Genomic DNA, 25,953 nt, shown 5'->3' on the forward strand with positions numbered 1-25,953 from the left:
GCTGGATGGAAAAACCCCAGCTTCTGGGCACCACGAATCTCTTTGTTTTATAAGTAAACAAATCCAAGGTGCCCAGCAGCCCTGGGAGGTCACTGGTGGTCAGTCCCTAACAGCAGTGAGGCTAAGATATTAAGCAAAGAATTGTGACTTTGCTGTACTATAACTTTTTCTATATTTATTTTTGATTTTGTAATATATAGGGGGAAGGATTAGCAATTAATTTATGCATTATTTGTAGGCTGCTTTAGGTTAGGCCAGTAGGTTTTATTCTACCTGTTTATGCTGTCAGTAAAGTGTGACTGCAGCATTTAAAACCTCTCTGTGGAATATATAAGACAGTCCAAACTTCGGAGCAGCTGTTTGAACAAAATAGAAGTTTCATCTGGGAAGAGCTGTTCTATTAAATTAGCAGCTGTGAATGACACATTAAACTGGATAAAAGTAAATTTATTTTGTGCTGGCTTTTTTTCCCTCCCGCTACCTTTTCCTCAGAAGCTGTCTAGTAACAAAACTACTCCTGGATCTTAACTTGCTTAAGTAAGATCAAATAGGCTCACATTTTATTCAGATCAGCAATAGCGAGGATTACGGCAACAACATCAGAGTGCTGCCTCTCCAGTTATACCGTACTGCTGCTCTCCCATCATTGCTCGAGTTCCATACCTTGATTTACAGTACAGGCTTTCTGTATAGGGAAAAAGTGCCGCTGAGGAGTGCTCTCCTGCGCTAGGGAATTGCGATATTAAAATGAATGTGATCAAATGCAATTTGAGTTACCTCAAACTTTGCTGCGAAATACTTTTGCAAAGCAGTGCTTGTATTTATCACCTTTAAATTTACATGCACAGAGCTCCAAGTAATGTTTGGCTAATGGATTTTAACAGTTAGCATTTTTTTCATGTTGCTAACAAAGCTAATGGCAGTGGGGATTTTATACCACCTGTCCCTGTGACTTTAAAAATATTTTATATATATATATATATATATATATAAAAGTATATAATTACATTGGATCAAAATATGTGTATTTAAAATATATTAGAACAAAATACTAAGTTCTAATTACTTATAATTTCAAAAAATTGACCATAACAATTTGATGAGATAAAATAAAAGGAAAAAAAAGAGTCAAAAATATTTTAGAAAAATTCTTTCCAACGTGCAGTCTGTAGTAGACCACTGGCAAGTCATTACACCTTGATATGTGGTCCATGCAACACATTGTCTTGATAAAGTTTTCAGTTGGTGAGGCTAATGATAAATTTTAAAAAAATTGCTCCCCAATTTTTGAGTAGTAGAAATATTCCTCTGCTAGGGTGAAAGACCAAATTTTTGTGATAAATTTAAATTTATGAAAAAAATGGGGTAATAGGTTAGTTATGTTCCTCAAATGAGTACTTTTAATTATGATGCATACCACTGCTGTTTCCTTCCTAAAGATCTATCAAGTTTTTTATGTCCTTTTTAAAAGCACCTTTTTATATCATTAAAAACTTTGTTGCTGGAATACTCTTGCCCCTTATATTTAAGAGGTGTGTAGGTTGAAGGGATAGCTATTAAATGTCATCATATAAGCCTCTTAAGGGGAAAAAAAAGATAATGGAATTGTAGCATGGTACAATGAGTGCCTGAACCTGCTGCCTCTGGTATGCTGTGCAGCAGAATAAATGGCTTTCAGTCATGTAAACTAGCAGCAGACATTCAGATCCTTTGAACTCTAATAAGAAATGCACACTTACTTTAAATAATAAGTGACCGAGCATATAAATGTCTTGATTAAGCCGTCAGAAAAAAGAAAAAAAGAAAAAGAAAAAGAAAAAGAATGGAGGTTTTCTGTTTACGTTTTGTTATTTCTGTCTGAAATCTCTATTTTACTCTCTGCTTCTTTGCTTTGTAGTGTTCCCTGCTGAGAAGGACAGACTGGAAACACAGTAGGGATCTTTGCCTTTTAAGTTGCTCTTTGCTTTGCAGAGGGCCACATGCTGGAAGATCCAGTGTGTTTGTCCAGTGTTTTGCTCAGCATGAGGGGAACATGACTATTTAAGAAAAGGCAGGAAACTATTATTTGGTAATTTTAGCTCCATTTCAGTTGGAAGTACTGAAAGAGCAGACAGGAGTTTAAATATATGTCTTAAGGTACATGCATACAAATCAGTTCAGCTTTTGTGCTTTTTGTCTTTGATCAGGAAATTCTGAAACAATTTTGAATGAAGGTGCAAAAGGCTAATTCTGAGTTAAATTTGCCACAACTGCGAATTCAATGGGTCATGTTTATCCAAAGTGCTTTTCTAAAAATCTTTCTGTCTTTTTTTCTTAATAGTGTGTATAACAATTACTGTGGTAGGATCAAACTATAGCATGTTTTACAAGCAGAGCTAGATTTTCTCCTAATGCAGACTCATGGCCCTTTGTCAAAGTCAAGGGATACATGTTTTGCATGCTAATTGTCTCTGCCAGATGATTTAGCTTCCATCCACTATTTTTTCAGTGTGGCAACCTCTAAATGTTATGGTGATTTCTGTCCTTTGGGAATATTTTTATTTATAAAATCAATATATTGATACAGAGTTATACAGGGCCAGAATTTCCTATCATATAGTGGTATGAGCCAGTGTTGATTTACCCAGTTGAACAACTTTTATCTACTATTATCTGAAGTATTGCCACTGATTTCATTTTTTTTCTCAGTTGCATAAATTTCATCAGATTAACCAGAGTCATGTGGTTTTAGCTATGCCATGGGTCTAGTTCAAAGGCTATTAAAGTCAAAGGCATGCTCTTCATTGACTTCAGTGAGATTTGGATAAAGCTCATTGTTTTCATGCTCTTTCCATCACAGTAGTACCAGACAGCTGAAATAACTACTCTAAATATCAGTGTCTTTGGATACTTTGCACTTCTATTCTGAGAAAACATACAAGCAAATATGAATATAACCAATGTAAATCCTCTCTCTCTGAATTCAGAATGACTGTTTAACTGTCTTTAATATTTTGATACCCAATATTAAATTTCGCCCACAGTCCCTTTTCTGTACATACAAGTGGTGGCTTAAGAAGGTTAAATTGTCTGCGATGGTTAGAAAAAAGAACTTGAAAAGTAGTGCCAATGAAAAAAAAATCTGCTTTCTTAGAAGTTTCTAGAAGACTTCTATGTTCTGTTTTTGATGTTGACAGTGTTTCTAAGTTATCCCATAACTTCAGCACTGAAATGGAGTCTTAATCTTTTTACAGCTTTAGTGGTGTGTGATCCCCACTTCCTTCTTCCTCATCCCCTAAAACTCTCACAGTTCAGCCGTTCTTAAGCTACCTTTCTAGGTTGCAGTCCTCTGCTTGCAAATATTATTATAAGTGTGTTTTATGGGTATTTCTGCTTTGGGAACTGTGACAATAGCTGATAAAAGTATTTCTAAACATTTTGGAAGAAAACATTATTTTTACTTGCACAGGTTCACAGCACCCAAAATAAAGTATGAAATGATCCTATATGCTTATTTCATATTATCTACCTTTTAATTGTTCCTTGAAAGTTTCGGTAAATTCATTTCATCCCAGTTGTCCTGCTTTGTGAGACTGGAGAAACCAATTGTGCAGCTTATGCTGTCTGCCCTCTGCCTCTTTCTGCTTGTTCCTACCAGCATCTTCTGTCCGACAGTTATTAATGCCTCCTTCTTTCCTGGGACCAGAGTTCATTGGTAGGTTACATCTTCTTTGATTCCTCAGATCTGGGAAGTGTAACTGGCCTATGCACCATTAGTGCCAAATCAGCTAGTTTGGATACCAGAAGCACGTCAGTGGTCTTAGAGCAGAGCTTCTCCAGCCTGTTTCCCCTTGTTTAGAACTACTGCAGGTATCTAGCAGTTGCACACCATTACATTATACTCTTCTTAGGAGAAAAAAACAGATACCTGCTATGTTTCTGTGGCCTTCCATGTTAAAATATTCTGCTGCCAGTTGCTGAGGAATTTGTATGCTTGCATTTGTAAAAATGTCACAAAATCATTAGTAGCACCAACTGAAGAAAAAGAAATTGTGAGCATAACAGCTTGCTTTTGCCAACATAATAGAATAGGCAGTTTAGATGTTCACAGGAATGTATATCTCATACGACAGAGATGGAAGAAAAAGCAGAATAATAGTCCATGCAAACTGAAACCTTAATTTATTTTGTTCTCCCTTAGCTTGTGGCCGTGGGTTCTACAAATCATCTTCACAAGATCTGCAGTGCTCCCGCTGCCCTACTCACAGCTTTTCTGACAAGGAAGGATCTTCAAGATGTGACTGTGAAGATAGCTATTATAGAGCACCTTCTGATCCACCATATGTTGCATGCACAAGTGAGTCAGTCATGAATTTAATAATAAAGGACATTGCTTAACCACCCAGGTGCAGCCACTTGTATCTAGTTCTCACTAGTAGTTTCTATTGGCCTTTCCTGTAGTTGAAAAGTGTATTTACAACAGTAAATGAAATTGAAAGGCAGTGGGAGAAAAGTTGTCAGTGAATATAGGATCTACACAGATACAATTTTCATGTTTCTTTGATATAACCTTGGAAAACGTTACACATGGGGTAAATGGGTTACTAGTCGTAACAGATAGAATACAGGCATAGTTTTCCTGTGGCTTTATATTTGTCATAGACCAAGTGCTTGATGCAATATATCACCAAAATGAGTAATATGAAAAATGAAAAGTAACCTGTGAGGATACGAGCTTTGATTGACCTGTTAATTGGATCTGGCTTAACATTCCAACTGCAAATAGACTAACCTACACAGATTGGTGGTTCAAATAATGGAAGTCTCCAAAATCCAAAGCCGTACCAAATACTTCTGTAAATCATATCAGAGCTGAAAAAGAAGGACTAGATGCTTTTGGTGATATATATTTAAAAGAGAGGAACAAATTCTGTACTAGGAAAATTATAAAAGGCTACCTTTAAGGTACATTAACTGATCCTTTTAATTGTATAGAAGAGAAACGACTGAAGTCGGTTGCAGTAAATATACAGCCAATTGTTATCCTGATGCCTTAATGGAAAATAAATAAAGCTCTTGCCAAGTGAGTTCAAGGAGGCTTTTATGTAGCTTGTAGTAAAAATAATGAAATGTTTATGTGAAGAAAAATGCTTCAGCTATTTTTTGTCTTAGTAATTAAAATGCTAGCTAAATGTCCCACACTGACTCTGTGTATTTACACTGAGCTTTTCTGTGTCTTACAAAGGACCTCCATCTGCACCACAGAATCTCATTTTCAATATCAACCAGACTACCGTGAGTTTGGAGTGGAGTCCTCCTGCTGACAGTGGGGGAAGAAATGATGTGACCTACCGCATTTTGTGCAAGAGGTGCAGCTGGGAGCAGGGCGAATGTGTTCCCTGTGGGAGTAACATTGGATATATGCCCCAGCAAACTGGATTAGTCGATAACTATGTCACGGTCATGGACCTGCTGGCTCATGCTAACTACACGTTTGAAGTTGAAGCCGTAAATGGGGTTTCTGACTTGAGTCGTTCCCAGAGGCTCTTTGCAGCTGTCAGTATTACCACGGGTCAAGCAGGTAAGTTTTCATTATTTATGAATCTCAACACTGTGGCACTAAGTGAAATTGGGAACATGCAGACTGCAGATGCGGTATAGCAGGAGCATGTTTGGTGTGTCTAGCTCATTAATCTTTTCACCTTGCCAACTAGTTAATTTGAATTTATACTATTTCATGATAACCTGTCCTATTTCTTGGCCTCAGGATTGCTTCCAGAAAACATTCATGAAAGACATATAACTTTATTATTAAATAGATTTTCTTAAGTCTCTGCAAGAATTCTTTTTCTTACATAATTGTAGGGTCATTCCCTAGTAGTTGAAGAAAAATAGATGCTGTGACAATCTCGTGCAAGTGCTCCCTTTCTCAATATTTTAAACCTCCATGAGAGTCCTAGGTCGCTGGAAGATGATATGGATATCTGACTGTATTCAGTGTTCATGTCTTCCCTCAGGATTATGTTTGTAATTTATTGTATATTTTCAGGTATTTGATTATGCGATTCAGTGAGAATGTGACAATTATTTTTTGTTTCTTATACTTATCATAATCTGACAGGTGAAATGTCAGGGAAAATAAAATCAACCTAGCATATCACCTCAGGGGGAAAAAGAGCTTTAGTTGTCTGTATGCTGTATGAATTCTCTGATTTGGTATTCTGAAATGATAAGGTGCTTGCTGATAATAATCATGTGCCTCTGAATCTACAGTAGTTCACTTTGGGCTGTTAGCTTAAGAGAGTAAAAACTAACCTTTTATAGGTTGAACAAAAAGTCTTAACCATACATTAATTACAAGATCCCATTTCCAAATAAATGTCTTAGAGGAAAATGTGAAGTGAATGACTGATGCTTGGTATAAGAACAGCTAAGCGATGTTTTAAAGGATATCCCATACTTACATCTGGGAGAACATTTTATTAATTGTGATCAAGCTATTCTTTTTAAATTCAGACATAATTTTATGTGGAAATCCTATACATTAATGCTCTGAACTGAGATCAAAATCACTGTAGAGAGGCAGTGAACAAGTAGGGAAAACTGTAGTTATTTTGCACTGTCATCTCAAAAAGAAAAGGACAATAAATTTGCTTAAAAAAAAAAAAAAGACTCATATAGATGTTGAAGTTAGGCTGTGGCAGGGTTGTTTATCATCCCTGTAGTGCTTTCCTGGATACCAAATACACATTTCCTATTATTTTGGAACCATCCTCATGGCTGTAAGGATTCTTTGATCTCCATTCTCTTTCAGTTCTTGCAGTTTCTGCTGAGATTATGAGCACAGGGAACATACCCTGCATCTATTTTTGCTTCACAGATTGTACCATTTTGGCATCTTGCTTTTTCATCTTTAAAATACTTTTCTATAACTCTTCAAACGTCCACAGGTGGACAGTGTTCTGCTCTCTATAGATAGCGGTATGAACGTACTACATGGAAAAGAGAATTTTTTTTTTTCTTTTTAGCTAATCAAGTAGACTTTACTTTATGTACTTTGACAGTTTAGTGGCACACCAGGTAAATGAAGAACTAGTGTAATTGAGTGGCTAGTATCACATCTCAGGAAGATGAAAAAGGCTTACTCATAAATTTAGTGTGTTGTCTCCAAGATAATTCTTTATAGCTAATTCTCTTGTGTTTGCATAGTCATAGATGTATAGGGTTTCTTTCAGGCCAGATGACATAATATGGTTATCCTGTGTTACCTTCTAAATAACATGAGCTAAATGGTTTTATGAAATGATTCTTGCAGGAAGCCCAGAGATGTTAGTGGAGCTATAGCTTGCATATATATTAGAAAAGCCAGCTAGACTTGACTTAATGATTTCAAAGGATGGAAGAACCTTCACCTGCATAGATACGTCTTATAGATGCAGTTGGGAAGCAGGACACCTGACTCCGTCCTTCCAGTTTGCTGTGGTATTATGCACAGGCAAATGTTTCCCAGTGTCTGCAGAGTGTAAACATGGTCCTCTTTGAAAGAAAGGGTCCTCATACACTTGAGACTTTGCCTGTTTAGCACTTCTGAGTATCAGGACTTAAATGCTTCAGTTGGGCATCTAAAAGGGTTATACATAGGAAACAGGTATTGAAAAATCTGGCTCTCTTTGCTGCAGTTTTCTCTATCTGTAAAAGCAAAGTAACCATTATCTTTCTTTACTGATCCCGTCAAGATTTTCTGATTAAAAATGCCATAAACATGCAGCATTTTTTCACCTGAATTACAAAACTACAGTGTTTAAGAACAAATGCATTTACAGAAAGGAAAGACCTCTTTTACATTATTTTGAAACAGCATGTTTTGGATCCTAATACTGATTTCTTTGGTTTCTCAAGGAGGAAAATATTTTAGGTGGAACAGATTGATGACTATAATTGAACAGAAAGAGACTAGTTGCTCAAAGGAGACTGTTATGCGTCTGTGCTCCTATTTTATTTTACCATGGAGAGAAGGAAAATGTTGGATTTATTTATAGCCAAGTAAACTAGGATTCATGCAGCTCTCATTTGTTACTATGTGACTGTTCTATACTTTTGGCAAAAGTGGCTTTTTCTATGCCCATATTGCTTTTTATGTGTGTAAATGTGTCTAACTAAACTTTCTTCACATGTTATTATGCTAGCACAACAGGTGGCTATATATAATTACTAGGTTCACCAGTTGCACAGAAGCTTGCAGTGAGAATTTCCCTTTGTGGTTTTTGCTTAATTGAATTGATCCTTTGTGGTCATATTCACAAAATTCAAATCATTGTGTACTGATAACAGGAAATTATTGATAGAAGAATGGGAGTTTGGAACATACTCAGTGTTTCTTCACCCAAGCTTCTGTATAACAAGCTTCTGATGTGACAAAGAGAGCATGTCACAGAAAGGAACCAGGTGGTTGACATAAAGCTATTTATATTTGCAAAAATAACCCAACAAAATGACTACAAGTAGGTAGGCAGCATTTCACATTGCTCACTTTGCTTGCATACATACATATGACTCACCATTCATTCCTTGTGTTAAAAAGTCTTTGTGACTAGCCTATCAGTTATTATAGGGCATATTTGTATGCCGCAGCCCAGAACCATGATCTTTTCTTTTTTTGCTTTGTTTTGTTTTTTGACAAAAGCATGAAAAGACTGAGCCAGAATCAGAGGTAAAAGATTAAGTGCAATAAGTCCCTGAAGGAGTAAACCATTTTGTTTCATATCTTGCCTATCCAGCATCATATAAAATGTACAGGATGACACCCTAGTGTTGCAAGTTGATCTGTGTGAACCCCTGCATCCTTGCAGAATTCAGATTTAAATCTGACTCAGCCCTTGTTACAATAGGTGACTGTACTGAAGAGATGCAGCTGACAAACAGCTGACAAACAGCCTTTGCAAGTTTATTGAATGGTTGTTTACTGAAGATAAAATTCTTGACTTCCCTAATAGGATATTCACCTTTAGGCATTACTGGAAATTCTTTTTGATCCATCATATTCCTTTCCACATTTTCCTTTTTTTCCTTACAACACTCAAAATGCTAATGTAATTGGCTATGTGTCACAATAGGTGAATATTCATCAGATTTTGGCATTTGTGCACTTTCAAATCCTTCAAAAATATATGTGTTTAATAGTAATCTTATGTTTTTTCTCTTGACGCATTGTAAAGATCTGTTATCAATAGTGCAATACTGCATGTTTTAAAAACTATCTTTCTGCATCCTTTCCTCTGCAGCCTATCTGAATGGACTGCTCTCTGAAAAAGGGCAATATTCATCCAACCTAACTTAACTTTGGGAAAACTTAAGATAGGTTAGATGAATCCCACTCTTTATGAGCATTTGAGAAAACTTTAGTGTCTATCTTTAAATTGTCTTTATAGTCATTGGAGAAGAAAAAGGCATAACCAAGTGGACATGACATTCATCACATCTTAGTAACCAAACCAAAAATGAGAAACGAAAATAAGAATATAATGCTAATGCCTGCTCCTAGACATACTATCTGTTCTTATGCAGGGAGCGCTTCCTAATAAGTCCCTCTTCACAGCAAGGGAAAGGCTCTCTACAGCACAATTAGCTCACTGCTGCCCATTCAGATCCACTCAATGCTGACAACTTGAAGTGGTTAAAAACCCTGATTCAGTTCCAAAATCAAGACTCGCTGTTAAAAATCCTGATCTTTTAATAATAATTTATTTTTCATTTGTTTACTTGGTTTCCCTTTTTTGACCTTTTAGAGATCCTATTTTTCAGACTGTTCCCTGAAGAAACCAGATCTTGACACTCACGTATCAAAAAAAAGAGAGGGAAGGGAGGGAAGAATCTGAATCTTACAAAGTTCCATAATGCCAGCGACTTGAAGAGAAAGCATCACATGCCATGAAATCATCACTATTTGCAGCATTGCCATTGGTTTACATAGCAAGAAGAAACAAATAAATGCATAAAGGAAACACAGCCGTCTCTTCTGTAAAGCTGGTTCTGGTTCTGCTTTTCTTAGGTACTTCTGAAGTCTTTCTGAAGTGGCAAGATGCTTTGCAGTCTCCCCTACTCTTATGTTCTCCTTTGCTTGTTGCTGTTGATCGTTCCTGTCTCTGTTGCTTCCGTTCGCTACTTCCCCTGCTCTCAATTATCTCCACTCATTTTTGAAAGTCTCTTCTTTCATAGCCTCTGCACTATTGGCCATCTATTTGTTCCCTGTCAGTCTCACTTGAAGCTGACTTTCCTTTAGCAATAAGCTGTCCCACAGCGAAGGCAGCAATCAAGAAGATGTGCAAGGCTTGCTTTCCCAGGTGCTTCGACCAGCCCTTCGCAGGTCTAGATCCATTCTCGCTTCTCTCCTTTCCCCAGACTGTTCTGGTGTCTTCCCATTCTGCCTCCAGGCTGTTTTCATCTACTTTCATCTACTCGTTCCATCCAGCGTTCACTTCTGGTGATACGTAATGGCATATTGCAAACAGTTTCAGTGTTCAGCTCTTTATGCTCATATGTTTTTCCATTTCCCATTGACTTCCTTTGTGGCTTCACGTTTCATTTGACTTCCTGCTAGTGACTGTGCTTTTTGAGTTATGCTTCATCTACTAACCTTCAATTATAGATCAGCTTTCCTACATGGTTACACCATCTGCATATATATTTCAAAAAAATGTTTCATTTAAAAAGAATTCTAATTACAAAAATCATAATTTTCTTTTCTTTTTGACCAAACGTTTTCCACCTGCTGAGCTGGTAGAATTGTTTTATGTAAAAGTCACCTTTCAAAACCAATATTCAAATCCAATATTCACTTGCATTAAGCTGTGACTCTCAGAAATACATGTTATGATGATTGCACTTCGGGTTATGATTTTGTTTGGCTTATTTAATGGGAGCTACAAAGATGTTACTGCTAGTGCTTACTATTAATAATCTTTGGGATATATTCTAATTTGTTTTTACTTTTTTCTAGACCAATAGACAGACAGCATAGTTCTTTTGCAAATATTCTGCACTCCATGGCCATCAACTGAAAAAGGATAAAACTAGAGTAAAGATGAATTACAATATGGTAGTTATTATTCCCCTAGTTTTTTATATGTCTTTTCAGTACATTTAAAAAATGGATTAGGTTATTTCTGTGGAACTAAAACTGCCTGTTGATCTCAAGACACATTACCCCAGACTAATGTTACGGATATTTTGACAAGAGGTGGTAACTGCATTTATGCCTCAATTAAGTTAATGGATAAAAACTTGAGAAGAATTCCTCTCTGTATAGCAAATGCCATCAGATTTGGGGAAAGCAGTTTGTTCATTCACTGATTGTATCAGGTCATATTTTAATGTAGTAAAATGTATAAGGTTATAGAGATATTATAGAATTGCTAGGTAGGGCATCATTAAAAAGATTCGTGCTAAATGTTATAAATTTGGGGGATTTTCACAACAATGGAATCAACTATACAGGATAAAATGTGATATGGCATATGATGTTTAGACATTGATAATATTATATATATATTCATACATTGTGTGTGCATATATATATACACAAACATACATACGTGTATGTATATAGAAATCTGAAATGACAATATGTTTTTGAAAACTTACTGCAGGATATCCCATTGATGGTAATTAATTTGTTCTAATATTTAGGTAGATATTTCTCTCTGAAAGACAGGAGAGAAAGCAGGAAAGCAGATGTTAGCTGTGTTGCTTAGGGTCTGATCCTGCACCGCAGAAGTCAATGGAAGTTTTGTCACTGACTTCAATAGGAGCAGGATTTGAACCTTATGCCCTGTCAGAACGCACAGGAACCAAAGCAATGGGCACTTTGTCACATCCTGAAGGGAAACTTTAATTTCATATCACATTTTGATAGTGACTGTAACAGGTCAAAGTTTTCTTGTACATCAGTTCCTGGCTGAATATCATTTTATATTACTTTTTGTTTGTTTGTTTGTTTGTTTGAAAAATATACTAAAAGTGTAATTTGTTATGTTTTTCAAGTGAGTTTCAAACTCTTCCCTGTCCAGCTTTACTGTGGCAGGGTTTTTTTAGAAACAGGGATCATCTTTTTTATCAAGAAACAAAGTAAGATTTTCTGGTAGAGCCTATGTGAATTTTACAATATTTAAAAATAAAAATAATGGGAAACTACATTAGAGCCTCCAGCTACGAAGACAGTGCAAACCTTCATCTTAGCACAACTAAAACTCTGAATTAGAAACAGCCAGATCAAGACACTATGTTTGTTAAAAGTTTAGTAGTAACCTGCTGGGAGGAGCATGACAGCCCACTAGTAGGGCAGTTACTTTCCCATGCGCTGAGCTATTGAAATAGCAAGTTATATCACCACAGTCAAATGTGCTCCACTAAATCAGACTTTCACCAGTTGCATGACAAATAACTGTGTATGCAAGGAAGAAGCTGAATGACGTAAAGTAAAACTTAGCCAAAGAAAGAGAGTATTTTACCAATGTGACGGAGGGGCCTGGGTGATACTTTTATTTTTAATGTTACAAATACAGGGAAGACATCCACTCAGATGTTCACGGCTTACACAAATTGTCTCATTAAAAGTGATCATGAAAAATTAATCCTGAGCCTGAAAAGAAAAAACCATGAGTGATAACATCACATTTTCTATGCTCAATTCCAGAAAAGATTGTAAAATAAAAGGGCTCTACTTGTGACTCCTGCTGGGTGGATTATTTTAGCTCCTTATAAATATGCTGGGCTGCTGCTTTCACTTTACCCATAGTTGGATTGTTTCTCATGCCCATAAACCCTTTTGAACTGAGTGGAAACTAAATACTACTCTTTGAGATTTGTTATATTCTTTGGGGATAATCTTATATTTAATTCTGTGAAGAGCTTCTCTACCTCAAAGACTTTAAAGGTACCTGCAGTGTGAAGACAAGAAATTGATATATTTATACGCACTGATATGCAGTTTAGTGTAGCTAATTATCTCATGTGTGAGGAAGGAACAATTCTGTAGACCTTTGATTTTGGCTGGAGAACTGTGACTCCACATCTTCCTTTTTTTGCTTCCTTTGAACTGTGATATGGTGTCTGGGCACAGGGTCTAAATAAGTGTTGAACACCATCAGCAGGATCTCATGAAGTCAATGTATTGGTTGTATTTGTTATATTGGCCAAATGTGTAGCATTCTGACCAAAAAATGCAGATAAATACTTGTTCTGAAACTTTAGAAATTCCATAGGAAATCGTATTAGGCAAAATACTGTGATGGTTATATTTAAATCTAAAAGTAAAGGAGAAGTACAGTGACAAAAACCTGGCTAAAAAAGAAAAGTCTATTCTGGTTCTGTCATAGATTTGCTTGACGGTTTCTTTTGTTTGTTTGTTTAAGCTTAATAACAACAATGTTTAGCTTGCCTCATAAAAGAATGGTGAGGATTTGTTTTTCAGTATTTGCAAAATAGATTTGAATGCCTTCAATGCACAAAACCGTGAAATATTCATATTAGTATGACAGAATAATATATACTTCATCTGAATTAATCTAACCAAAAAACACTGCTTGTGAGTTATAAGATCTTACTTCAGTACAGTGTAGTTTATTAAGATGTTTCATTTGCTTTTGTGTATGTGTCTGTTTTCCTTTTTTGACTAGAAAGAACAAATTCAGAGTAAAAGAGTAGGATCATATTTATTGCTAAATAAGACATTAAATTTTTGACCTTGAATTTCCTAATATTTGATGGCTTTTTTTCACACCTTTTGAAGAATGTGTCCCATTGTTACTTGAAAAAAAAAAAGAAAAAAGAAAAAGAAACAACCTTATACGTGCACAGTTGCTTTTAAATGAGAAATGAACATCACTACTGAAAGACACTATTGCAAATGCATAAATACTCTCATATCTGAAATCCTAATTGAGCTTGTATGTGGTAAATTACAAATTCTTTAACTGTAACACTTTACAGGGTGAAGCATTTGATGATAGTATGGCACACAGCCAGCCCACCGTAATGACTCCTGTGGAAATCTTTAAAAGAGAAAAGATGGTTCATACAGGGAGAGCTAAAGAAGTTTCTCCATTAATGATAGAGCAGCTTCTAAGACATCTAGATGGGAGAGAATGCTCACACTAGTGCCTGTTTAATAAATAGCTGGAAGAGCTCTGTAGTGAATCTCATAGCTAGTGTAGTTTGTATGCCAAAAATGCACTGCAAGAAGAGACAAAGAATGCCTTGAATCAAGAGCTTTCTTAAAGCAAGGTCCAGTCCACCGCTTGGTGTTGAGGTTCAGTCTCATAATTAACTGTCTAGAAAGAGGCACCAAGTAGATTTGTGCAGCATTTTAAGGCAATGTAATTCCAGTCTGCTTTATTCCTGTTATAAATGGAGTCAGAGATTCTGGTACTGCTTTTTTAGGGACAGATCGTTTTTTATTCATTTGTTTATTTTTTATTTGTTGCATGTACCAACAATCCTACTTTTTGTGGAGGAAGAATAGAGTTTTGGCTAAAAGTGCAAATCTTTCCCTCTGGCCCATGGTCTTTTGGCAATTTAAGAAGTATTGATGGCCCAAGAATGAATGATTCACTTCTGCCTGGCAAGAGTGGGGAAGATAGCTGAGCTGGGTTGGAAAATCAGGGTAAAACAAATTTCCATAAAGAGCATCCTTCTGATGCTACTGGGATAATAAGAAGGGGATACATCTTCCATAATAGCAATAACCATTGCCACCTTATCCACTACGACATCACCATAGGTGGCAGCTGATTTTCCAGGCCCTAGAACAGTCCAGGAAATTAATAAGTCTGGGCAGATTTTGCCATCTCTGAGAGTTTGTTGCTCTATGCAGTTTCTACTTTGCTTGTGGTAGAAACAGCCCTGACTGCATAGAAAACCTTCCTAATTTAACAGTGATATCTACTGCTGCTTAGTGTATGAACTATTTTCTACAGTTTGACATTTCTGTAGTCTTTTTCTGATATAGGCAAAATATGTCATTGGATCTATTTCCAGGGGAAGTTCTCAGGGCAATTTACTGAGGAAGCCATGGTTGAAGGCTGCAAATTGAGAACAATAAAAGTGTTATCCTGAGTTCTATACATAATGTTAAGATAGTAGATGCTGATTATCTTTTTCTTTGCTTCGTTAGTGATGAATGGAAGCAAATTTGATGCAAACAGCAATCTGGTGGAATGATGCAGATCTATCTATGAAAACATCTGTACTAATCCACCAATGCAGTAAATTATAGCTACAAGCAAAAGACATTGATCCAAGAGGATCATTAGCAGCTTTAACCAACTGATCCAAGTAATAGGGTAAATGAGAGAACATTATCAAGATCTGATTTTTACAGCTGTCAACTACAGTTTCTAAAACATGGTTACGCCTTTCTTTCGTTTTCAACCATTTTATAACTTAAATTTAGTATAGCCTATGGTGGGCAGCCAACAAGGATCAGTTAAGTGGGAAAATACACAGGAGAAAATTACCCAGCCATCATGCACTCCATTTACCAGGAGGTCAGTCACAAAGGGAGAGATAATTGCTGCAAGCCAGCAAAATTAATCGGGGATGAGCCAGAAAGGATGATGTATGTTCGGTGATAAAGTACGTGACAGAGATGTACGCTTAAACCTGTAGCTGCTTGCCTGGTTGAGGACACAAGGACAAGAGAAGGAGACCTGTGAAAAACAATTAGCATGGCTTCAGAGTGAGCAATTCTTAATTATCCATAACGTGTCGACATCAGATAATTAGTGTCCCAATTTTTAACAATATTTGGTCATTAACTACAGAAGAATAGGAAAGATCAAGAACAGGGCCATTTGTCTGAGCTAAGTGTTACATAACTGTGTCTGCGTGTGAACATAAGTCAGCTAAATCATGCTCGTGATAATGACACAGAAATTTTCTTATTGTATGACCAATGCAAGTGTCCTAAATTCTAGCTTATAAACTGCATTTTATGTTTCTGTAAGATAGTTTAAGACTGTGACTGCAACCCACAAAATAAAGCAGGCTTTAATAATTGCAGCTTAAACTCCCTAACTTGCTGATTTTTCATATGTTCACTTTAATTTTCAAGCTAATAGTCACAGCAAGCAGCATAAGTCATATGACTCAGACCATTTTAGTATTAAATACATGCAAATTAAGAAAGGGTTATTTTTTAGTTTGTTTTTTTTAAAGATACAAGGTTATGTGTGTGTGCTATAAGTGTATCTCTTTGGACAATTTTCTTTCAGCTCCTTTGTCCTCTGTCAGCATTTTTTGACCAGTTTTAACTATGTTTGACAGAAAGGTAGAAGTCTTAGGCTTCTACATGAAGTTAACAGTCCAATGAAGACCTATGCCTTACTGAATGAGCTAAATCATGCATTAGGCATTAGAAGAATTCCACATGAGAGGAAACACAGAAAACCATAAAAATATTCACAGAACTTCTCATATTTTTCTAATGTTAATGAAAGAAATCTTAGAAGTGCAGTATGGGATGTTTCTTATCTTTCTTCCATCTTTTTTCTGCCGGATGCTAGCACAAAGAGAGAGAGGAAAAAAGAGGGAAAGATGCTCACACACATGCACCCACATACATACATGTAGCTTAATCTTTTTCGTCTTCCTTCTTTCTAGGCTTTTAGTACAGTTTTCAGAATTTTAAAGCTAGATATCACTTTCTCTGAAATGAGCTGTAAGACTTTAGCAATCAGGTGCTGTCACTATAATTCTTAGCTTTCCTTTTTGAGGATGACTCTCCAAAGCTTCTACCTACATTTCAACAGCTTGTTGCACACAATTGTCCATTGAATCCAGGCTTACTACTCACATACCCTGCAGTTTCTGTATCTTCTCTCTCATATCTGCTGATAAGTGTATCTAGCATCGCTCCTTTTGACCTCTTCTGGCTCTAAGTATTTCTGTTTTTTTAGTACCCTATTTCCTGACACATCATGGAATGCTCATTTTTCTCTGTAGTATCCAAGCTCTTTTCAGATAGCAGCAGCCGAGTCAGCAGGTCAGATTCAGAGCTGGTAAACCCTGGTGTTTATGGAGAAATGCTATTTACTTCACCAAAGGGTCTATTTAAGTTCATAGAGCCTCTAATCATGCCTGTGAAATGAGGAACTAGATGTTAATATTTCAGAGCCAACACTCTAATGATCTGTCTCTATGGACCTCCTGTGGAATTATTCCAGATATTCCCTTGTGTAGCTGAGATCAAAATTTCACCGAGTTCTAATTTTTTTGTGTGTTGTAGCTTAACTAGTAAGGAAGAGGGAGAAGTGTCATTACTCTTCTCATTGTGTAAAGTTAATCACATGAAGCATTTTAGGGCTAAACATTCTGCTCTGTGATGTTGGCATTAAACTTTAGCATTTAAATCTTGGTGGATATTTACATTGTTGTAGTCAGCAGAGATTGATAGGTTTCTTTAGGGAGTGATTCAGAACAGGAGCGAAATTTAGGAATTGTGCATTGACTCATCCTTAATTATAGAGGAAGTTTTAGATTACCCTCCCTATTTAGACACCTAAATTAATATCCAATAGCTAGATATCATGAATGCCCTCTTCCCCCCACACACATATGCACATCTTGATTTCTGCCGCAATGTTGATATTAAATATTTAGAAGTTTCCTTTTTTTCAACAAAATCCTAAACAAATGAGCAAAGCTAGAAATAATTTCTTGTCCTTAGTATTTTAAAACTCCTTAAAACAATTTTCTAGTCCTATTAGTAGTTCATGTTATTAAGGCTGTGAGGCCTTTTACTATTGATTGCACTGAGATGTTTAGTAAACATATGCATATATAGGTGTGTTTTAAAATAAGGATATTTCACTTGATTACAGTCTATAGCATTAATGTTAAAATACCTTAGAAACAAAATATTTGTTCCATACTTTCTTTTTATTTAAATACCAGTTAATAGCTCCCATTAGGATGACAGTAGCTGCCTTACAGTTTATCTTACCTACAATAATGCAGCAATGACCACCCATCAGTGTTATAAACTTTTGTGTAAGTAATAAATTACCTCAGCTATCCAGTGGCACAAGATAATTACAAACAGATAACCTTCCATGAGCAATAAATCAGCGTAAGTGAACTCTCTCACCATCCTCCAGGGAGCAGTTTCTCCACCTTTGCCCTAGCAGGTACCCCAGGCTCCCAGAATATTATTACATTCATGATGCCTTGGAGGGTAATTTCTAGATGCCAAAGAGAAAACTACCACTCACACCTCTGCTGACTGCTGCAGTGGTATGGTGATGGAGGTGATCTCTCATGCAGGCAAGCCTCATCCCATTTAGCAATTTATAGATAAAAAACAATACCTGAAGTTCTGCTTGGATACTAGCATAAGAAGCAGTGAGACCCTAAAGAATCTAATGTTATGTTCCCAGTTTACAAAAGCTACATGAAAGGGACCAGGGCCCGCTCTTTTTCCCTGGCATAGCACAGCTCACACTCACAAAGCTAAACTCGTTTATGTGGCAAAACATTGTGGCCACATCAAGGTTGCCTGCTGGGGACATTTCTTGCCCCTTCTAACCTGGAAGAGAGCTAGCTGGGCCAGAGCTGTGCCCAGCTAGCTAACCACACTAACAAATTAACAGTATATTTAGTTTGCTAGAAGATATATATAACCTAAGAGGCCTATAAAATGTGACTTCTTGAAAACATTGTAATAGGCTAATCTCTAAGTGACAAAACTATGTATAAAATCAGCAAAACTCCTTTCCTGGGGAAAATACCACAGCTGTCAACTATGGTCCAGATGGTAAACAGCTAGCCAGCCTCTTTGTGTGACATGATCATATAAACTCCTGTGGATAGAGGATATTTTCCCAAAGTGGGGACAGTAATGGCCAATGTCAGAAATTCTGTTTTTGAAATAGGGTTACCCTTTCCATCCATTGCTTGCTTCTTGAGACCCCACCTTGTCCAGCTGAATTTGTTCTTTTGTCTATAATCCACCCTCAGCTAGAAAATGGTTGAGGTCCCGAACTACATTTCCAGATTTTTGCAAGATACGTCATCAGCATGTTGCAAACACCGCAGCCTTGCTGATTCTTAGTGGTCCCATATGAGCTTTGAGCATGGGACAGAGAACAGGGAGACATAGGAAGGAACTCTTTAACACTCCAGCACTGGCACATCTTTAGAAATAGCAAAAAGTGCGCATGACTACTAACTGATAACATCTTTTTAAGAGGAAAGACTAAACTCACTTAAATAACGTCTTCATCCCTTTCCAAAGTTTTGCAAATGGGTCAGCAACGCCTCCTAGAAAGCAGTATTGAAGCCAACTGACTCTGTTAACAATATATATACATAAACAAAAGTACAGACATACAGACATAAGTGTTTTTAAATCTGCAGTTTGAACATCAAAAAGAGAAAAGGAACATTGTCATACAACTTTTTACAAGTACAAAGGTAGTTGGAATATTTATTCTGGAGAAAATCTGTTTTAACTGAGAGATTCTCTGTAACCATGTCTCTGAAAATGCTTAAGCCTCCTATAAAACCAATGTGAGAATGTGAGAACTTGGTTTTGCTGCTCTGTACTTGTGTAAAGCAGAATAATCCTTAATGAAGTTAGTTAGAACTGTTATGTATATGAAACTTTATGTGCTTAAGCATACTCACCAAAATTCTGCATGGAGGCAGTGACAAGAGCTGTGTATAAAACAATAGAGTACAATTCACTTTTCTAGTTTGCAATGAAATAAATTTCTAACAATGCAGTGGGCTCATCTTTTCACCGTATTTCTTAATATGGAAAAATACCGATCAAAATTACACATTGCAGCATACATTTACCATAGGGATACAAACCATCAAATTTAATGTAATTTTTTTTCAGATAATTCAAGTGAAGTTCAAAACCCAGTATAATTTAAAATCTCTTTTTTATATTTATGTTATTAATGTTTCTTAAGTTTGTATTTTTGTTTTTAGCATTGTTTTGTTTTCATATTAAAGTTTTGACTTTTGTCTATCTCTTCTGAGTTGTCCAGAGGTAATTTGCATATTTTCCAAGTTATGAGTACATCAAAGGTAATAACTTACAAACAAATTAGAAGAAAACAAAATAACAGATTTTCATTTACAATGAAATCGGTTATTTTCCCGCTGCTAATGATCTGCATCAGAAGAGATTCTCTAAAATTTCAAAGGACTTGTATGAAAGAGCACGTGAAAAGGGTTTCAATTTGGAATTCATGTTTTTGAACATCAGTTTTCAGTGCTCATTTAAAACTCTCATTTTCACTACACCCTATGAAGCGTAGGGAAGGGAAACACATTCAGAGGACTCAGAAAATAGTTTAGAATGTGTTTATTTATGAAAAATGCAGAAAAAAAAAACCTATTGTTCAAAATGTGGGAAAACTTTTAATATGTTTTGGGGAGAAGAAATTAAATAGACCATTTCAAGACCTTGCCTTCTTGCCTGTTTCTTGCTCTGATTGTCTCAGATTCTTGCTTGTTTGTCTTGCTCTGATTCAAAGTCAGTGGTAAGTTTTCTTTAACCCCAGTGGATTTCCGAGCCCTTGAAAATGATTCTGTTGTGGCTATTACTGTCATTAAAGATAAAAAATATGGTCCAAAAATTCTTTCCATTTAATTTCCATGGAAAAGCCAGAACTATCTTCATCTCACAACCTAGAATGTAAAGACTGCGCCCCCCAAAAAAAAATTGTTGAGAGAAAAAGATAGTATTCAATTATCCATTTTCACACTCTTAATAATCAGATATTAAATCCAAAATACAGGTATTTTTGATTTTTCTATAAAAATCTGGGATCTGGGAAAACTTTACACATGTAAATAGCTTTATTTTTTTCAAGTAGGGAATAAATACTTAGGAATTTGTGTTCAGAAATGCATTTAGTTGAATGTTTTCAACTTCTTCAGTACATCTCAAGGGAGCTTTGATGTAGGAGGAGTGCAGTCAGACACCGGTAGTTGTAGAAAACAAGAGTCAGTGATCTTCATTAGAATGTATATCCCACTGGGTAATATCAGTTGCCCTTTTGTTATTTTAAGCTCTTTCTCTTACTTTTAGTGTTTAAGTAAATATATTGACGCTAAAGAATTAATGACAAATTCAGGAAGTCTTGACTTAACGGTGATGAAGTGAGACGCATTTTGTGCCACTCAATGTACACAATTTATAACCCCGTTTGATTACCACAGCATGTCCTCCATCTATAAGAATTGCACCCGGGAGACCAGTCAACTTATTAATTCATCACTTGCCGCCTTTTATGGCCACGATACCCCTTGATGGCATAAAAGCAGAGCGATATACTAATCTGAAAGCTGCCAGCCAACTGGTTCCACTCTAGCTGCCCCTTTGTCTGCAGGCACAATGCTGATAATTTTTCTGCTGGTTCCTCTTTCTCAGAGGTTGCATTACAGTCCCGTCTTTTGTCCCATGATGGGAACAACTCCGTGGAACCGCATTCAAGAGCTGCAGTTACTGTGACTTCCAGGGAGGAAAGGCCTTCCACAAGTTAACCTGTAGCTTTTTTTAAGTGCCTTTTGATTTATCTGTCACCTAATCCATCAGCAATGAATAATTTTCATGGAAGGTGCGCTTTAATTACCTTCCCATTTGACTAGCATTATCATGCCCTATCTAGGTAATTAATCTCACAAAGTATCCAATTTCAGTCTTTATTGCTGGCAGGCAGGCCTTCTGAATTATATGTGCTTGAATGGGCATTGGGTCTGTTGTTAAACCAAATAGGCCATGAAACAAATTTTGGGTCCCTCAGGTTATTTCTCTCTCTCTCTCTCTCTCTCTCTCTCTTTTAGTGTATCTGTAAGAATGTAGAGTGTTGTGGTCTGATTGCTTTGGTTGACATTGTTGAGGCTTGTACAATAGAAAGCAGAAAAGGGCACTCATAGCAAATGGTGACTGATACAAAAATAATTAAAATAGCACAGATCACAAAAGTCAATCAGTATTTGAAGAAATAGTTATGAGGTTGTGAAACTAGGTACAGAAGAGAAAATAATAATTTTTAGTCCTTGAATAATGTATAACTATTGTAGTATGAAGTCTGTATGCCAGACGGTTACTTTGTAGAAAACTGATGCATTAAAGAGGGCAAATTAGTATTCCTCCTCCCAATCTGAGATTAAGGATTTGCAATTGTATTCAGGTTTGAGTTTCATTCCTCTGTGGGTGAAAAATAGACCTTTAAAAATGTGCTGTTGAACCAGCAGGCTAACTAACCTGATAATACATTTGTAGGAGAAGTTATTCTTTTTTCTCATTTCTGTCTTGCTAAAAATGGTGAAGAGTTAAGGTATTTGCAAAGCTGAACAAAAAATACCATCTTAATGCATAAAAGTAAATAAAAGCATAGTAAGATTCTTTCATTTAGTTGTCTACACATTAGACACATTATGTCTATTTTAGAAATTTCTTTGTAATTTTTTGAAAGTGTTTTTCTTTTCTGATTCCTCTCACTTCCCTCCCCCCCCCAAGAAAAAGTGTTTTTATAAGTTAGGGGGAATTTGAATTCCAGTAGTTCAGATTTTGTAATAAACCATTTAAATCCAAATTATGTTCAAAACTTCCTGAATCAGGTCTGTTTTCTACAATTTTAAAAATATATTTACTTGATTTATTGCTGAAGCTGTGTGTGTGTGAGTTAAGTGTCATGTTTTGAATATAGAACAGAACTGTAGACGTAGAAAAAAGTTCAATTGCGTTTAAAAAGTATGAAAATTTGTGAAGGAAATTCTCAAATCTTAAAATGATAGGGTTTTTTTTTTCATCATCATTTTAAGTTAGCTGAACCAGGCTGTTTGATACCTTAACATCAAACCCTTAAAATAAGCAGACAGTTTTACAAAGGCACAAGTGAACTTGCGACACCACTTTTTCTTTACAGTTTGCAAGACTTCTTTAATATAAAAAAAAGATTATCTGCTAAAATATTATTTTCTTATTTAAAGAGGTACATAAGTTCTCTATATGTTAGAAATTTTGATAAAATTGTGGCTTACATCTATAAATGTTTTAAAAGAAAAAATCTGAAAATATTTAACTGGGTGAAAAGTAGAATTAACTGTGTTTAACAATACAACTTTCGTTTCTACCAGTTTGAACTTCAGAAAAAGGAAACAATGAATAGTATGGAGATTGATACTGGAACACAAAATCTTTCACCTTTAGGTCACCAATTCAAATTCAGTCAACCCAAGCATGGACCAAAAACTGGTACCATATGAAACTTGTTTGTGAACTGTGTGAAATTTAAATGATAATTTCAGTTCATTTTCCTTTTCATAAACATCATCATAAGCACTGCTTCTGGCAGTCACCCAAAAGAGAAGGTAAGATTAAAGGAGCCTGACCTGGTATGCTTTTCACTCCTGGTCATGATCCTTTCAGGTGAAGGTAGTGTCTGGAAAGTTTTAAGTTCTTGATGTGTGCTGTATGTATTCTCTGGATAAAGAGAGAACTTCAGTAATTCTTCAGTGCAATAACATTCATCAGATTATTCATTAAATATAATATTTTAATTAATTTAAATCTTTAGAGACAGACACTGGCCCAGTGTGCTAGAACAATGACTGTCAGTCCCATGGATGCTCCTGCAGCTTGAATTACATGGCTGAAAAAAGCATTGAAATGTGCTAATGTCCAACAAGGTAAAATAAAAACATATTTAATATACATTTTAATTACTTCCTAGTGAACCATTCAAACTGAACCCGTTCATTGAATGTAACAAGGAAAGATCACCCAAGAGTAGAGGGTTTTTTTTTCTTTCTTTTCAGAACTTGAAGGGTCTCCGCCAGCTGCTAGGCTGCTAAGCTTTAGCTTTTCTGCTAACTTTGAAGAGAAAGATAATGTTTGGTCTGAAAAGTATTTGTGTTCCCAAGTTTCATGGTTTATGCTGAGACAACATACGAAGTGCTTAATTTAAGCCTTCTCATAGTTCGTTGCTTTAACAACTCTTTTAGAATGATGATAAAGCAAAAAACATATAAGAAATAGCCATTTTGAGAGGGCATTTAAGGTACTGTACAGCCGCTCTGTCTGTTGAGAAGACAAGAATGGTCTACTGGTTAAGGCACTGGACTGGGACTCAGGAGATCCATGATAAATTACACAGTCAGTCCTATAAGCATCTTGTGTTACTTTGGATAAATGACTTAATCTCTCTGTGCTGCTGTTCTTCATGTGAAGAATGAGGATAATAGGACTTCCTTGCATCAAAGGAGCATTGTGAAGAAAAATCCATTAGTGGCTGTAAGGTGTTCAAATACTGTTTTGCTAGTGGCTACAAAAGTACAAAGATAGCTTTAAAATTATCTATCTTCCTGCATTTTTTTCTTCTTTTCCTGTTAAAATGTATAATAGAATTAAGCACTTGTTTTCATGTTAATCTACAACTGTTGATCTTCCCTGTTCAATAACGGCCTGTTCTTCTTGACTGGAATTCCTGTAAACACCCCTTGACAGACTTTTCTGACCCTTTATGTTTTCCCTGGGACCTATAATGCAAGAGAGGTTGAAAACAGGACTATCGGGCATACCACCAGTTAGCTAAGGAAGCTTAGGTCTCCGGCAGTTCTGCTGGAGGATGCACCAAGTAGCTGCTAGTTGCTACCAGTCTGACATGTGGAGAAGAATAAATCTCACTAGAAATTTCCATGTACTCAAAGAGCAGGCAGGTAGCAGGATTAGCCTTTAGGACTTTTAATAATGCATTTAGCTTACTAAAAAATCCTGAGATTGTGACCTTCCTGAAATAATTTTTCTTGACGGAACTTGCTTTTGATCACTAATCACTGACATTTTTTTGGCAACCTAACCCTTGTGAATCTTTCTGCACTGTTCTAGGTAAGTTTCCAATGGGGCAAAAGCAGGTCTTTAATATAGCATTTTTTAAACCGTGGCAGTGATGCATTCCCTAATTGCACCTGGGAAGATCTGGTTCTTATTGCAGTTAATAAGCTGTTCGCCCAGTACTCTAAAATAACAAGATTGGTCACATTAAAGTGCTCTGTCACGGCTCATGTTTTTTCTCACCCCACTACTCCAAGTGAGAGCAATAATTTTATGGAGACCAGCACCATTACTCTTTATCCTTTATGTGGAAAGATCTTAGGGTTGTTTTATATTGTAAGTGTTCTAAAACTTGGGTGTCACCTTTCTGCCAAATTACAACAATCATTAAAGTGCAAGACATATGGGCATAAGTTTTTTAGCTTCTGTTGTAGTGATCCAAGGACAGGCAATTTTATATCTGATGGTCTTATAAGATCAGAACAGTCGGTGTAAAGAACAACAGAAGATACTAAACTTTTGGGACCAATTTTGTTATTTTTATTTTGATTTGGAATGCAGTTAAAAACTCATTTGTAACCCAGAAATAAAACCACAGACCTTCAGCAAATTCAGACCCTTAATAAAGAGGTAACCACAGAATAGGTCTGAGGGACAAACACTAAGGACAGTTTCCCACAGCTGCAGATTGTGTTGAGCGAAGGCAGCACTATCAAACCTTGTTAATCTGGTTCCTTTTCCGCACTCTCTCATAGCTAGCGTCCACCACAGACATTTCCAGTGTGGCACTGTGGTCTCTTTTCCACTCTGGTGCCCCATGTTATTGGTACTTTTTGTTGATCTGTCCATAGGGGAAGAGAGAAGCTGAAATACTGAGCTGAAGCTTACAGTGTGCTACCTATCTGGGTCCAGTGCTAAAAGGACTCCCATGCTTCCATGTATGTTCCCGTGTTCTGCTCAAACACTAATATTTTGCTTTTCTTCTCTGTTGTGCAATTTAAATGCATCTTACTGGGGAAATGGGAGATTGAGAGGGCTGTTTTCTTTATTCTTCCTGAGAAATTTGAGTGAAAGATTAAAGGGAAAAAAGTCAACTGATAAAGTATTTAAGAAACATCCTTTGG

General features: G+C 36.3%; 1 protein-coding gene across 4 annotated transcripts in view; it reads left to right on the forward strand.

Moving 5' to 3' along the window:
* Positions 1–25,953, forward strand: part of EPHA7 (EPH receptor A7) — a 162,650-nt gene that overhangs the window by 47,608 nt on the left and 89,089 nt on the right. For all 4 annotated transcript variants that reach the window (XM_013948856.2, XM_013948853.2, XM_013948857.2 and 1 more), the window contains exons 4-5: positions 4,181–4,336; positions 5,225–5,560. In XM_013948856.2, the coding sequence (XP_013804310.1) occupies positions 4,181–4,336; positions 5,225–5,560 (492 nt within the window). The remainder of the gene's footprint in view (positions 1–4,180; positions 4,337–5,224; positions 5,561–25,953) is intronic.

The sequence above is a fragment of the Apteryx mantelli genome, chromosome 3 (genome assembly GCF_036417845.1).
Source record: "Apteryx mantelli isolate bAptMan1 chromosome 3, bAptMan1.hap1, whole genome shotgun sequence".
Lineage (NCBI taxonomy): Eukaryota > Metazoa > Chordata > Aves > Apterygiformes > Apterygidae > Apteryx > Apteryx mantelli.